The sequence below is a fragment of the Rana temporaria genome, chromosome 1, assembly GCF_905171775.1.
Source record: "Rana temporaria chromosome 1, aRanTem1.1, whole genome shotgun sequence".
In the NCBI taxonomy this organism is placed as follows: domain Eukaryota; kingdom Metazoa; phylum Chordata; class Amphibia; order Anura; family Ranidae; genus Rana; species Rana temporaria.
Window position 1 is genome coordinate 453,071,516 of NC_053489.1, and position 17,118 is coordinate 453,088,633.

Genomic DNA, 17,118 nt, shown 5'->3' on the forward strand with positions numbered 1-17,118 from the left:
TATCATTCTCATCCCTGCGCCACTGAGCTGTAGATAGCTGTGCAAGTCCCGTAAACTGATATAACACACCATTTTTAGGTGAGAAAAAAAGTGCAGAAGGGATTACTATAACAGCATCCCAGCTCCTTTAATTCATTCTCGACACCATTAAGCAGAAGCACTAGGCGGACGGAAAAGTCACATGACGAGCAGCCTCAGCGCCTACACGTCGCCGCCACGTTTCCGCGCATGCGCTGCCGGTCTTTGTCGCTTCCTGGTTTCTTTTCATTCCTCCAATGCCCACGTCATCACACCTCTGCCCTGTGTACAGTGCTCAGTGCCCCCGCCCCTTCTTCACCCTTCACCCCTCTGCATCTCCGAAACACCGGGGCCTGTTCCTGTACTGCACTCCGGTGCCGGAGACCTGTGTTCTGTCCCTGAGCGCGACTCACAGTCTTCTCCACCATGAATTTCCTAAGGGGAGTGATGGGAGGTCAGCAGAGCTCCGGGGTGCAGCCATCTGGAGCGGAAACTGTGAGTGACAGCCGGGCTTTCTTACATGTTTTGTACAGAATATCCATTCTGAGGTGACATGTGTATTAGCATAGGGGGACTACAGTCTGACAGCAGGGATTGTACACTTAGGTGACACCCTGGTCTGTATATGTACACTGTATGTGATGGTGGCATACATTGGGTGTCATGGGGTACAGTTCCTTAATGAGGCTGATGGCAGATGGGTGACTAGTGATTTATCAAGATCTCCAGCAGCAGGATCATTCTCTATGGAATCGCCTACTCTGTACACACTTCCATCACTAGCGATCAAGATTCAGCAGCGTTTAGACCAGCGACATTATTATTATTATACAAGATCTATACAGCGCCAACAGTTTGCACAGTGCTTTACAACATGAGGGCAGACAGTACAGTTCCAATACAATTTAACGCAGGGAGAATCAAAGGGCCCTAATTAGTGGAGCCTCTCTGACACAGGTGATTTGTCTTTAGCGGCAAAATCATCTGTTTCATCAAACATAGGGTTGTCACCTTGTTAACGCCTGACGCATATGGATTATGTAGATTCTGTGGCTGATTAAAGGGGTTGTAAAGGTAAACGTTTTTTCACCTAAATGCATTCTATGCATTAAGGTGAAAAAACATCAGAGGAATAGTGCCCCGAGCCCCCGTTTACTTACCTGACCCTTCGAAAGTCCCGCGCCGTGAACGCGCAGGCTTCTCGAGTCATTCATTGGTTGATTGAAAGCAGCGCAACCATTGGCTTGCGTTGCTGTCAATCATATCCAATGACGTGGGGGGCGGGGCCGAGTGATACAGTGAGCGGCTATATCACTGGAGTGCTCCCGCAACAACTCATCACCATGCAAGCTCGCTCGCATGAAGGTGATGAGTTCTTGCGAGGGGGAGCCGAGACAGCCCCCAGAGGGACCCCAGAAGACCAGGTTCGGGGCCACTCTGTGCAAAACGAGCTGCACAATGGTGGTAAGTATAACATGTTTGTTATTTAAAAAAAAAAAAAAAATTTACTTAACACACCCTTTAAAGGCAAGGTTTACAATTCTGTAAATGGAGAATGCATGCAACACTTTTGGAGATGCATGGGGGTGATATTAATTCTTAAAGTGATTGTACAGGGTGGCCCCTTTTTTTCCCTCCGTACACCACGACAGGAGGTCTGTTCCTATGGTGGCGCATTTGGTAGCTTGCTCCCGAGCAGGGCTGTGTGCATCTATTGACGCACACACAGCGTGGTTCACCCCTGATCCCCAGCTCTGTGCTCACAGGTTTTGATTGACTGCCTCTTTGAGCAGACAGAAAAGAGAGAGCAGCTGCAGGCGGGCACGATGCTGGATTGAGATCGTGTTTAGGAAAGTATACAGGGGGTGAGGGGGTAATTAAAATACAGACTTTTTTTATTGTAATGCAGGAAATGCATTAAAGGAGAAGTATGGCCAAAGTTTTTTTGGCTATACTTCTCTGAGGGATCAAAGGAGTGCAGTTTGTTTTGTACTTCTGTAACCCGTCTTCAGCCAAAAGCAGCTGACATCACAGAGCCAGTCTAGGCTCTGAAAAGATCCACAGACTGGCACCTGAGTGCCAGAGCCTAAACCAGCTCCTTCTGCCCCCTCCTCAGCCCAGTGCTTCAGTGAGTGCTGGAGGTGCAGAGCAGAGAACTAGAGACTGACAATCTCAGCTCTCTGCTCAGAGCCACGGGAGAGAACTGAATGATCAGCTGTGTTTGATCACTCAGTTCTCACTGCACAGGCGGCGGGGACAGATGTAGCATCGGATCGATGCTGCATCCACCTAGGTGAGTATAATTGTTTTTTTAAATACCATTTTTTTTAAATGTCCAGCCATTAGAGCCACTTTAATGGTACACCCAATGATTGACAGCCACGGTGTGATTTTGCATGTTGCTATAGCACCATGTAATTTAGTCCAGAGGGATCTTAAGCTCTTGGCACAGAACGCACGTAAATATGCAGCCTCTCAGCGGGTGGGCCCTGGCGCAGAGCAGCTGCATATTTGTGTGCATTAGTGCAAATAGAGCTGTGCCGAGAACATGCTCCCGACACAGTTACTGGTGGCTAATGGAAAGCTCCCGATCGCAGCTTGTGATCGGGAGCTGTTTATTGACGTAAAATCACAGATCAAATATACAGTTGCCAGACATTATATAAACATAATTCACCATAGAATACAGCAGTGAAAGACAAATACAGCAAGCAAATAAGGCACATTAAGGTAACACCAAAGGTAACTGGTCGTGCATGAAAACATTCTCCCTGAGGTAGAGTCAATACCTAAGTACATACCGAATCCAGCTTATAAACAGCAGGCCATACCGCCCCAGCACCCCCCCACCCAAGGAATACACCCCCTGGAAACCATACCAGTGACAGGAGCGGGATCCCCCGCAAGGCAAAGTGAAAGGACTCCACAAGCCCATCCCAAAATATATAAGTAAGAAAGGGGAGAAACAGGGGGGGATGCGGGGGGCGGACAGGCCTCACACCATCAAACCCTCAGACAATTGTAACCCATGCTATCAATCTGATGAGATCCCACGTGGCCCCCAGTGCAACGAAAATGAACACCCAAAAAAGAGCAACCAGGCATTCCCGGTCCACCGCCCCCCTAATGATCGGGAGCTTTCTGATCATGTGACAGCCAATCACTGCAGTCGCATGACCATAAGCCCTGCCTCCCAACCTTCTAAACACCTTAATGGGCTGGCAGAAGCTGGCTCCAAGAGGTTAAATAAGTGGCAGGAACTTCTTTCCCCTAATTTCTTGGGGGTGAGGTAGGCCTTTTACATTATTGGCCTGCACTACCAGCAATGTGCATGCGCAAACACGCTTACACAAGTCTAAATAAAGCCTAAATGAGAACTAGAAGTTTTGGCAGACAGCCTTTGTGGGGAGGTGGATAGTGTGTCAGTTTCCCTCGGTGGTATTCAGTAAATTTGCTGCTGGTCCCAGCAGAGCTGGATCTTTTACATGGCAAGTTGGCAGCCTGGTGGCCCAGCTACAACCCTCATACTCCTGATGTGAACCAGGGAGATAGCCACAAAACCAGTCTATCCAGGCTTTTAGTGATACCATATGAGATCATCATTACCATCATCAGAAAACTTCAAGCAGGTAGTTAAGTACATTTTATTGCTGAGAAACTCCATGTCTATTTTGAGATAAATGTCTTTCTTGCTCACCAATGTTGTCCATTTCTATTTAGTTCCACATTAATCCCTTTCTGGTCCTTTAAGTTTGTAGCTCCTATGCATTATGCCAGCCTTTCTCTACCTTTTTTATGGAAGCAGAACCTTGAAATATTTTTTAGGTCTTGAGGAACCCCTGCTAAAATAATAACTACAGTTTGTGGTACATTGGCACAATCACTAAAGTGTCCTTGCATAGTTGACACCCATGGTAGATAATTTTTTGCCAATTTTACCTATGATATTAAAATAAAATGAATATTAACAGAAAAGACATGTATACAGTTATTGTTTCCTAACATTAGTGGTCAGTGTAGATGTCCCCCTAGCATTGGTGGTTAGTGTTGGTGGGTGATCAGCTCTCCATTGTTGTTGATCATGGAACTGCTACCAATCTCTGGAGGAACCTGGTCTGAGGAAGGCTAATCTACATCTTTTCATTTCCAATAATTTTTTTTCGAGCAGTAATACAAAAGAGGTGCAGACATTTATATTAGCAAAGATATCAAATATTTCCCAGAGAAGAAACCTTCTCGGATATCAACATTTGAGCATCTTGAAGGGGATTCTCAGGTATCCCTACATTATAGATATTCTGTTGAATTACTGCCACTGATATGATTTTACCATGCAAAGCGTTTCCTCTACACCTCACAAATGGTGGGGTAGCCACCCCACCTTACAAAGGTAGCCCAGACTGAGAGCGGTAGAGCATTACTATGTGAGAGCGTCTCCCAGAGGGAACTCTTCTTAGTATTGTTCTTATCCCCTTGATTCCTGAGTTATGGCCCATTTCCCAGTATATAGACTTTGAGGAGGAGTAACAAAGAAATTTGAGAAAGAAAGAAGGTGTCATGTACACTAGAAGCTCCTAAACTTGAGTTTAGGAGCCATTGGCATTTTTTTTTGCCAAAGCTCTCAAACTCAACTCCATAAAAACCTATGTGTCAATGTACACATAGGCTTTTAGCAAAGTTTAGGAGCTGCTGCGATTAGGGGAGCTTCAACCCCTCTTTCCTGACGCAGAAGAATCACGTTCAAGGTAGGAACGTCTTGACCGCTTGCCGTGGGAAAATGCTAAATGTGGCAAAATGGCTGCGATTAAATGTAGGCTAGTGTGATTGAACCAGGTGAACCCATGGTGGCAGGTGCTGATGCTGCCTAAACCAATATATGGTCACCCAAAAGGGGAATTGATTGGACTATATCGGTACTGATATTCTCGACACATATATAGTATCATAAAAGTCATTTATTGCATATAAAATTACACAATATTCTAAAAAACAGATGCCAGACCCCAACCAAACCAACAAATCACTACTAAAGGGTGACCCCGGGAAGTTTCTGTTGCGGTGGAGTGTGGCACAATCCTCTACCGGTTTTGCGGATTCAAGCGCTTCTTCAGGAGGAATTCTGTGTATCAAATAATACAATAAACGATAATAGAAAACAGCATACATCAGGGATCGACAATATCCGGGCACCCGGTCGCAATTGCGACAAGAGATTGTGACCTGGCGCCCGCACCCGCCGGTAATTGAGGCAGCGGCCTCAATTACCGGCCGCCACGGGCCCGCCACGAACGCGCCGTCCTGTGTCTCCGTGCGCCCCCACCTCCCCCGCCGCACGATCGTGATGGGCCCGCAATGGCCGGTAATTGAGGCCGCGATATTGCGGCCTTGTGAAGTCCCAAGGTCTTCCTTCTGTGAGCTGGCGCCATCTGGTGGTGGCCGTTGGCATTACAAGTTAAAGAGGAGTTTCACCCAAAAATGGAACTTCCTCTTAACCCACTTTTTTATTCTAACACCCTAGAGAATAAAATGGCAATCGTTGTAATACTTTCTGTCATGCCAAATTTGAGCAGCGGTCTTACAAGCACACTTTGTGGGGAAAAAAATACACTTTTTTTTAATTAAAAAATAAGACAACAGCAAAGTTATCCCAATTTTTTTTATATTGTCAAAGATAATGTTACGCCGAGTAAATTGATACCCAACATGTCACGCTTCAAAATTGGGTTCGCTCGTGGAATGTCGACAAACTTTTATCCTTTAAAATCTCCATAGGCGACATTTAAAAAGTTCTAAAGGTTGCATGTTTTGAGTTACAGAGGAGGTCTAGGGCTAGAGTTACTGCTCTCGCTCTAACGATTGCGGCGATACCTCACGTGTGGTTTGAACACAGTTTACATATGCGGGCGCTACTCACGTATGTGTTCGCTTCTGCGTGCGAGCTCGTCGGGGCGCGTTTTCTGGCTCCTAACTTTTTTAGCTGGCTCCTAGATTCCAAGCAAATTTGTCAAACCCTGGCATACTAATAGTAATCCATATTATCTAAACATTACATGCAATCGTTATTTAGGACCTGCTCACCCCGTTAAGGCCCTGAACCAGCATGAAATGTAGGCTAGTCACTAGTGTACATGAGTTTTCAATAGGGTTGTCCCGATACCACTTTTTTAGGACTGAGTACGAGTACCGATACTTTTTTTCAAGTAGTCGCCGATACCGAATACCGATACTTTTTTTTAAATGTGTCCCCAAATGCAGCCATGTCCCCCCACAAATGCAGCCATGTCCACCCACATCCAGCAATGTCCCCCACATCCAGCAATGTCCCAATATCCAGCATTGTCCCCCATATCCAGCAATGTCCCCCGTATCTAGCAATGTCCCCCGTATGTAGTAATGTCCGCCGTATCCAGTAATGTCCCCCGTATGTAGTAATGTCCCCCGTATGTAGTAATGTCCGCCGTATCCAGTAATGTCCCCCGTATCCAGTAATGTCCCCCGTATGCAGCAATGTCCCCCACATCCAGCAATGTCCCCCACATCCAGCAATGTCCCAATATCCAGCATTGTCCCAATATCCAGCAATGTCCCAATATCCAGCATTGTCCCAATATCCAGCAATGTCCCAATATCCAGCATTGTCCCAATATCCAGCATTGTCCCAATATCCAGCATTGTCCCAATATCCAGCATTGTCCCAATATCCAGCAATGTCCCAATATCCAGCAATGTCCCAATATCCAGCATTGTCCCAATATCCAGCATTGTCCCAATATCCAGCATTGTCCCAATATCCAGCATTGTCCCAATATCCAGCATTGTCCCAATATCCAGCATTGTCCCAATATCCAGCAATGTCCCAATATCCAGCATTGTCCCAATATCCAGCATTGTCCCAATATCCAGCATTGTCCCAATATCCAGCATTGTCCCAATATCCAGCATTGTCCCAATATCCAGCATTGTCCCCCATATGCAGCAATGTCCCCCATATGCAGCAATGTCCCCCGTATCTAGCAATGTCCCCCGTATCTAGCAATGTCCCCCGTATCTAGCAATGTCCCCCGTATCTAGCAATGTCCCCCGTATCTAGCAATGTCCCCCGTATCTAGCAATGTCCCCCGTATGCAGTAATGTCCGCCGTATGCAGTAATGTCCGCCGTATGCAGTAATGTCCGCCGTATGCAGTAATGTCCGCCGTATCCAGTAATGTCCCCCACATCAATGTCCCCCACATCAATGTCCCCCACATCCAGCAAGGTCTCCCCATATGCAGCCATGTCCTGTCCCCCTTACCTTCATCGCGCCGCATCCCCGCTGCCGCCGACTGCTTAATATGGGCGGGGAACATTACAGCTTTGAACAGCTGTAATGATTGGCGCCGCGCTGCGTATAGACACTCCCCCTTGCTCGGGATTGGACAGTTCACCCGAGCAAGGGGGAGTGTCTATACGCGGCGGGCGGGAAAGACTACAGCTGTTCAAATGAATGCTGTAATGTTCCCCGCCCGTATTAACCAAGCGGGGAATGCGGCGGGATGCGTTGTAGCGACGGGATGCGACGGCGGCGGCGGCGGGGCGGGGGGGGGGTGGGGGGGGAAGTATTCTATCTTGGTATCGGGGGTATTTGCGGGAGTACGAGTACTCCCGCAAATACTCTGAATCGGTCCCGATACCGATACTAGTATCGGTATCGGGACAACCCTAGTTTTCAATATCTAGCTTGATATGTTGTATAGTAAAACTTTGGTTTGGGAGTAACTTGGTTTGAGAGTGTTTTGCAACACAGGCAACATTTTTAAATACATTTTGACTTGCTATACAAGTGATGTCTTGATATACAAAGTTCGTCATGTCACAACTGAGTATAAGGCTGCATTCACACCTCCGCGACAAGATACGCCGCGTACGCGGCGTATTTTGCCGCGAGTGTGTAACTTTTTTTTTCACAACGCCTTCCCATTGCTTTGTATGGCCGAACGCCAATGCCGCCTGAAAAAGAGGATCCGGGACTTTTTTTCAGGCGACAGGCGTACGGCGTCTATGAGATGTGAACCATCTCCATAGACAGCAATGGGAATTCTCCCCTCTAGCGGCACAAGCGTCCGGCGTCGGGCGTTTTGTCGCCTAGATGTGAATGGGCTCTAAAACAGAACAGAGGCGCTTCTAAGGCTGCATTCACACCTAGGCGACAAAACACCTGAAGCGCGACGCTACAAGTCCCACAAGCTCAAACAAGTCCCGGATCCTTTTTTGTCGTGGCATATCGGGCAGCTTCGGCGTTCTCCATACCCGACAATGACCTATACAAAACCGGTTAAAAAACGCTGCGTGTTGTCGCGGAAAATCGCGGCAAATCGCCTACGCCTAGGTGTGAATGCAGCCTTAGTGTAGCAATATGGTTACTTTTAATGAAGGTACAGCATTTAGAAACTCACATGGTTGATGATTAAAAAAGGTACATCTAAGTATGCAGGCATCTGGGGTAGAGCGATCCACATAGACCGTCCTCTGCACCACCATCGACATCATCCCTCAAATCGCTCTACCACAGGGTAGTCCTACCGGCCACGATTGCAGACTGACAGCAGTGAGAGCCGGAGGTACGGAGAATGGTCTATGTAGACCGCTTTAACCCCGAATGCCTGCATAATTAGATGTAACTCTTTTAATCATCAACCATGTGAGTTGCTAAATGTTGTATCTAAATTAAATGTAACCATATTGCTACACTTAGAGCCGGTTCACACAGGGGAGACTCGTCTGGCGACTCTGCCGCCTTACAAGTCACGCTCCGCTCTATTCAATAGAACTGTTCTAATAGGAGCGACACAAGTCGCTCCGACTTAGAAAAATATTCTTTTACGACTTGCGGGGCGACTTGAATTGACTTTAATACAGAAGTAATTTTGCAAGTCGCCTTGTGATCGCCTTGCAGAGTTGCCACCAAAGTCGTGCCGCCCCTGTATGAACCGGCTCTTAGAGGCACCTCTCTTCTCTTTTATAATCTGTAGCTCCTAGGGGTGCAACGGATCGTCACCGATCCGTGATCCGAACGGGCCACCCCATTCGGATCGGCACACCCCGCGATCCGCGGAGCGCTCCGGAGCCTAGGCCTAGGAAAGTCCCCGGCTTCGGCCTAGCTCCGGAGCGGCGGCCATCTTGCTCCACCCAGTCCGCTTGCCAGAGCCCAGTGTGACACGCCTCCCCGTCATTGGGCTCTGGCAAGCAGACTTGGAGAGGGAATGTTAGCAGTGAAGCATTGGTGTGAGAGGAGGGGGGGGGGGGGGAAAGAGCACAATTCAGGGGTGGATTAAAGAGGAAGCAGGTGAGGCTGTTTGGGACTTGTTAAAAGTACTATCTTGATGTTTTTACAGCAAAAAAAAAAAAAAATATATATATATATATATATATATATATATATATATATACAGTGAGGAAAATAAGTATTTGAACACCCTGCTATTTTGCAAGTTCTCCCACTTGGAAATCATGGAGGGGTCTGAAATTGTTATCGTAGGTGCATGTCCACTGTGAGAGACATAATCAAAAAAAAAAAAAATCCAGAAATCACAATGTATGATTTTTTTAACTATTTATTTGTATGATACAGCTGCAAATAAGTATTTGAACACCTGAGAAAATCAATGTTAATATTTGGTACAGTAGCCTTTGTTTGCAATTACAGAGGTCAAACGTTTCTTGTAGTTTTTCACCAGGTTTGCACACACTGGAGGAGGGATTTTGGCCCACTCCTCCACACAGATCTTCTCTAGATCAGTCAGGTTTCTGGGCTGTCGCTGAGAAACACAGAGTTTGAGCTCCCTCCAAAGATTCTCTATTGGGTTTAGGTCTGGAGACTGGCTAGGCCACGCCAGAACCTTGATATGCTTCTTACAGAGCCACTCCTTGGTTATCCTGGCTGTGTGCTTCGGGTCATTGTCATGTTGGAAGACCCAGCCTCGACCCATCTTCAAAGCTCTAACTGAGGGAAGGAGGTTGTTGCCCAAAATCTCGCAATACATGGCCCCGGTCATCCTCTCCTTAATACAGTGCAGTCGCCCTGTCCCATGTGCAGAAAAACACCCCCAAAGCATGATGCTACCACCCCCATGCTTCACAGTAGGGATGGTGTTCTTGGGATGGTACTCATCATTCTTCTTCCTCCAAACACGGTTAGTGGAATTATGACCAAAAAGTTCTATTTTGGTCTCATCTGACCACATGACTTTCTCCCATGACTCCTCTGGATCATCCAAATGGTCATTGGCAAACTTAAGACGGGCCTTGACATGTGCTGGTTTAAGCAGGGGAACCTTCCGTGCCATGCATGATTTCAAACCATGACGTCTTAGTGTATTACCAACAGTAACCTTGGAAACGGTGGTCCCAGCTCTTTTCAGGTCATTGACCAGCTCCTCCCGTGTAGTCCTGGGCTGATTTCTCACCTTTCTTAGGATCATTGAGACCCCACGAGGTGAGATTTTGCATGGAGCCCCAGTCCGAGGGAGATTGACAGTCATGTTTAGCTTCTTCCATTTTCTAATGATTGCTCCAACAGTGGACCTTTTTTCACCAAGCTGCTTGGCAATTTCCCCGTAGCCCTTTCCAGCCTTGTGGAGGTGTACAATTTTGTCTCTAGTGTCTTTGGACAGCTCTTTGGTCTTGGCCATGTTAGTAGTTGGATTCTTACTGATTGTATGGGGTGGACAGGTGTCTTTATGCAGCTAATGACCTCAAACAGGTGCATCTAATTTAGGATAATAAATGGAGTGGAGGTGGACATTTTAAAGGCAGACTAACAGGTCTTTGAGGGTCAGAATTCTAGCTGATAGATAGGTGTTCAAATACTTATTTGCAGCTCTATCATACAAATAAATAGTTAAAAAAATCATAAATTGTGATTTCTGGAATTTTTTTTTTTGATTATGTCTCTCACAGTGGACATGCACCTACGATGACAATTTCAGACCCCTCCATGATTTCCAAGTGGGAGAACTTGCAAAATAGCAGGGTGTTCAAATACTTATTTTCCTCACTGTATATATATATATATATATATATATATTGTGTGTGTGTGTGTATGTGTGTATGTGTATATATATATATATATATATATATATATATATATATATATATATATATATATATATATATATATGTGTGTACATAGATTTGCAAAACAATGGGATAAAGAAATATTCCTGAACTTTGTTTTATCTCATGGTTACTGTGAAATTGTGTGAATGCATCAATGCAGTGCATGTTGTTATCCCAGCTTACAGAGCTTGGACTCACTAAATGAGTTTACCAAAAATGTAAATATTGCAAAATATATAGCCTCATGCTACACAACTAAGCTTGATTTCATGCTGAATAAACTAAATAATTAAAGTGAATGTAAACCCACTCTCCTTCCTTCTAAACTACTGCCATAGTGCTGATCTATAAGAATATACATGCCTTCTGCATGTATCCTTACCTGTCAACTGTTTCCCCTTTGTCTGTTTATAAGAACTGAAAAAACTGCAGATTCTGTGGGTGGATCTGTTGTCTCTGGAGCTCTGTGGGTGGAGTCGTGATGTCAGTAGACTCCCTGCCCTCCTCTACACTCCCCTTGTCAACATGCATTTTTTCCTGTGTATTCCTTACACTAAATTCTGCTATGATCACTAACATCCAGTCAAAATCCAGAAAAGTAACCACATGACTTCGGAAAAGGAGTGGGGGTGGGAATTAAAAAATAATGCCTGTCTTCAGGCTAGTGCATGTGATATGTAAATAACCTGTCACTCACAGCAAGGGGGCGGAACGGACTAAGGTTTTTCTCTGTTTGTCCGTTTTTTTTTCACTGAACAATAAAAGAAGATTGCTCAGAGCTGGATTAACTCTGTGTGGCAAGACTGGTGATAGGATGATAGGAAATCTTATACTGTACATTGTGACATAAAAAAAAAAAAAAAATTGGGTTTATATCCACTTTAATTAGTGGTGCAACGGATCATCACCGATCCGAGCGGGTGACCCTGTTCGGATCGGCACACCATGCGATCCGCGGAGCGCTCCGCAACCTCGGCCATAGGAAAGTCCCCGGCTTCGGCCTAGCTCTGGAGCGGCGGCCATCTTGGTACACCCGGCGGCGGCTGTCTCGTCAGGAAGTGACGTTTCGTTGCCACCATCTTACTCCACCCCACACTCCTGCACAGTATAGATAGTGATTAGAGGGCAAGCGGACATCTTGTTACACCCAACGGAGTTTTAGCATTCACAGTTTTTTTCAACACAAAACGGAGCTTATATGCTTAAATACAGTATTTGGAAATCCAACAGACTGTTTACATGTTAGATTTTAAAAGCAGCAGCAAACCTTACATGCTTGCTAATGTGACAGAACACCTCTAATTTTCACATTTAGTTAAATGTAAAAATAAGAGGTGTTCTTTCACATTAGCAACCATGTAAGGTCAGCAGATTTGCTGCGGTTTTTAAAATGTAACATGTAAATGCAGTAAAGATACGCCGTTTCCGTAAGAGGTATGCCGGCGTAAAGATAAAGCTGCCCCCTAGGTGGCGTAGCCAATGTTAAGTATGGCCATCGTTCCTGCGTCGAAATTTCACGTTGTTTGCGTAAGTCGTCCGTGAATGGGGCTGGACGTAATTTACGTTCACGTCGAAACCAATACGTCCTTGCAGCGTACTTTGCCGCAATGCACACTGGGATATGTACACGGACGGCGCATGCGGCGTTCGTAAAAAACGTCAATCATGTTGAGTCCCCATTCATTTAAATAAAACATGCCCCCCTCATCCTCATTTGAATTACGCGCGCTTACGCCGGCCCCATTTTCGCTACGCCACCGTAACTTAGGAGGCAAGTGCTTTGAGAATACAGCACTTGCCTCTCTGACTAAAGGCGGCGTAGCGTAAATAGGATACGCTACGCCGCGTCAATGATGCGCCGCCGTACCTGAATCTGGCCCACTGTATTTAAGCATATAAGCTCTGTTTTGTGTTGAAAATAACTGTGAAATCTAAAACTCCGTTGGGTGTAACAAGATTAGTCGTCTTTTTTTTTTTTTTTTGCTGATCGATCCAATCCGTGAGTTTTTTTGATCCGTTGCACCCCTAACTTTAATGTATCTTAAATAGAAAACTATCTTTAGATGGATTTTAACTCCAAAAGCATTTTATTAAAATAAATGTGATACAAATCTAAAAAATTTATTTATTAAAAAAACAAAACGATAGAAGTAAAAACATCAGTGTTTTTTTTTTATTTATTTAAAAAAATCATTAATTTTAAATGCACCCTGGCCGCAAGGCAGTATTCCAACATGATACCCCATACACCCCTTCAAGACTAACACTGCCTTGCTAAAGAAGCTGAGGGTAAATGTGATGGACTGGCCAAGCATGTCTCCAGACCTAAACCCCATTTAGCATCTGTGGGGCATCCTCAAACAGAAGGTGGAGGAGCACAAGGTCTCTAACATCCACCAGCTCAGTGATGTCGTCATGGAGGACTGGAAGAGGATTCCAGTGGCAACCTGTGAAGCTCTGGTGAACTGCCCAAGATGGTTAAGGCAGTGCTTGGAAAAAAATGGTGGCCACACAAAATATTGACACTTTGGGCCCAAGTTGGACATTTTCACTTAGGGGTGTACTCGCCTTTGTTGCCAGCGGTTTAGACATTAATGGCTGTGTTTTGAGTTATTTTGAGGGGACAGCAAATTTACACTGTTATACAAGCTGTACACTCAGTACTTTACATTGTAGCAAAGTGTAATTTCTTTAGTGTTGTCACATGAAAAGATTTACACAAATGCGAGGGGTGTACTTTTGTGACATACTGTATGTGATCTCCTGCACACAGAGGGGTGTACTTACTTTTGTGAGATGCTATATATATTTATTGTGGTCTATAAGTGGTTACATCACACATTGCATGTGCTGAGGTCTGCAGCAATGAAGGATTTTTGTATTTGAAATTTTAATGTAAATCTAGACAGTTGAGGGGGTGTAATATTCTCGCTGGGTGGAGTATGCGATCCCCTTACTTTCAATATCACCCCAATCGAGGTGTGATTTTTGTCTCTTGACAAATTGCAGGGCTGCTTTTGGGAAACAGGCGTCCCGTCATTTTGTTTGTGTGATTTGTTGGGTGACAATATTGTCCCATGATTGGGGTGCCATTGAGAGAAACGGGATCACGTTCTAAAAAAGAAAATCGCTGTAAAAAAAAAAAAAAATACCGCCACTGTCACATGACATAAAAAAAAAAAAAAAAAAGGATCGGTATTCGGTATCGGCGAGTACTTAAAGTAAAAAAAGTATCGGTACTTGTACTCGGTCTCAAAAAAGTGGTATCGGGACAACCTAGCCTTAATCAAAAATATCACATTCTAAAGGGAAAGGTAGAACAAGGGGAGAGGGAGTATAGAAGAGGCAGAGAAGGGAGGAAATTAGGGGGGGTGGAAGGTTGCGGGTAAGGATGTGGTGTGGGGGTTGCCGCAAACCCTCACCCCCGTCTTCCTCCAACCTTCTCTTCTCCCCCTTTCCTCCCTCTCTCCCTCTTCCATACTCCCCCTTTGTTCTACCTTTCCCTTTAGAGCAGTGGTTCTCAACCTGGGGGTCGGGAACCCCCTCGGGGGTCAAATGACAATTTTCCACGGGTCACTGAATACTGGGCTGTTCCTGAAGCCCGCACCACCCTCCCAGCCTTTTTGCGGTCGCCCAGCTGGTCTGTTCCTGGAGCCCGTGGGGGCAAAGACTAGAGGTCAGCTGACTCTTGAGGAATATGAAGTGGGAGGGGCTGGAGAAGACCCTATCTCCGGATTTTGGCATAGGTGTCACTGCTGACACAGTGTAACACTACCTGTGATAACAGTAAAAGTCCCCACTACAGGTTTCAGATCACCTAATTTGGCTGATCAGAACTCCCCAAAGCACTGCTATTCACCCCACCAGCACTGCCACTGACCCCACCAGCACTGCCACTTATCCCAACTCCCCGCCAGCACTGCCACTCATCCCATTACCCCCCCACCAAGGAGTAAGAGAAGGAATAAAAATAAAGAATACATGGAAGGGAGAGAAAATAGGGGAGGAATAAAGAAAAAGAATAAGAGAGAGAACAAGAAATACGGCTAGAGAGAGAAGGTGAAAATAAACAAAAAATTTGCATGGAGAGGGATAAAAGGGAAAGAAAAGAGAAATAGAGGTACATCCTCAACTGTACCATAAGGGGTTTTAATACTGTATGAGTGGAAGGGACTCAGGGAGCGCTATGTGTCCGTGGGTTATGGGCGCAATTTACTTGCCTTGGGTGCTGACAACCTGAGCTACAAAAATAATTTTACTGTGAGGGGTCCCCACAACTTGGGAAATTTTATCAAGGGGTCACGGCACCAGAGAGGTTGAGAACCACTGCTTTAGAGCATTATATTTTTGATTAACCTTAAAACTTAATGTCTACATTTACACTCTTGGCAACTTTTGGAGGGCTTGGTTCGGTTCCCCTCGGGCCTAGCAGGCTGTTTACCACCAACATCTCAGACACTTTTATTTACAGGTGATTATGTTTGGGCAATGTATTGTCGAACCTTAAAGCTTCTGCAGAAGCTGCAGAAAGGTAAATAGAGAGCTGATGGGAAGACCCTCCGGTTACTGGAGTGGCAGCCGCCAACAGTGTAGGGACCTGTGTTGGTACAGCTGTACATGGTCCCTGGGAGGGTTCCTCAGACTTTTTTTGTTGAGTCTTCTTCTAGGAACAGCCAATTGTCTTGTTTGTCCAGCTACATTGATAGTTGGTGATTCAGAAGCTCCAGAAAGGGAAATAGAGGGCTGATGGGAAGATCCTGCGATTTACTGGATTGGCAGCCGCCTCCAGTGTAGGGACCTGTGTTGATACAGTCGTACCTGGCTTCTGGGAGGGTCCCTCAAACTTTTTGTTGAGTCTTCTTCTAGGAACAGCCAAATGTCTTGTTTGTCCAACTAAATTGATAGTTGGTGATTCAGAAGCTGCTTATGAGAATTTTATAAGAGATTGTTGACGTAGTGGATTCCTGTCATGATGGCTTGACATGAAGATCCTCTCCCTCATATTCACTAGCAAATCGTCCTCTTCTCATCACCTAGTTTAAATTTTCTTCCAACATTTTGGCCATCTTCAATCCCAAGAAAGCTGCACCCCTCCCATTTAAGTGAAATCCGTCACTACTATAAAGATGATAACGGCCTGAAAAGTCAGCCCAGTTCGCCATGAAGCCAAACCCCCCCTCCCTGCACCAGTTTTTCAGCCACTTGTTAAGTACCATAAGCTCTTGCTGTCTCTGTGTTGTGAACAGAAAAAAACCAAAAGGCTGGCGCTGCGCTGAATTAAATTGGTGATTGAAATTTAAATGACATAAACAATAAGCTGCTAGCACTAAAAATTGTGTACAACAATTCAACAAAACATACAAAAACAAGGAGGAATGCAGCGCTGATATGTGATGAATATATGATTCATGTAAATAATGTGATAAAAATTCAGGAAAAATAATATAAATAAAAATTCATTCACAAGTGAATATTGAGTCCAGAAAATTGAAAAAAGGTTTGGTGTAAACAAGATTCCAGAAGCCGTGAAGAGAAAGAAATCGGTGATTAGTCCAGCATAATTTTCTCAGAAAAAAAGGCTGTTGGGAAGGTGATGTGACAAGCTCCAAGTTGATAACGGTGGAATAAATCTCTGCAGTACACCCGTAAAATAAGATTGCCTGCTTACCAGAATGAAAGACTGCTTTGCATCAGTCTCATGGAGCATGTGGGAAGTATGGTCTCCCTGTAACCAATCCGTCTATATGTTCAGAATGGAACTCGGCAGTAGGTCCAGGATATAAACATGAATGATAAGAAAAGAGGGGATTCTCATAGCGTATTAAGTTTTTCAAAGAGGTAGATTTAATAAAATGGTTGCACTTACAATCATGTGATGAATTATGGGCACAAATGTCGTAAAAACGAGGAAATCGCTTCCACTCCGATAGTCCGATGCTTTTCGCTACTCGATCGAACACACCGCCGGCGTTCAGGACGGAACGCGATGACGTCATGGCACCCT

At 45.2% G+C, this 17,118-nt stretch overlaps 1 protein-coding gene across 5 annotated transcripts in view; it reads left to right on the forward strand.

Moving 5' to 3' along the window:
* The first annotated feature begins 259 nt into the window (after positions 1 to 259).
* USO1 (USO1 vesicle transport factor) overlaps positions 260 to 17,118 on the forward strand; it is a 118,179-nt gene continuing 101,320 nt past the window's right edge. For 4 of the 5 annotated variants that reach the window (XM_040327759.1, XM_040327780.1, XM_040327764.1 and 1 more), the window contains exon 1: positions 260 to 513. In XM_040327759.1, the coding sequence (XP_040183693.1) occupies positions 445 to 513 (69 nt within the window). In that variant the 5' untranslated portion in view covers positions 260 to 444. The remainder of the gene's footprint in view (positions 514 to 17,118) is intronic. The other variant, XM_040327768.1, reaches the window with a different exon arrangement.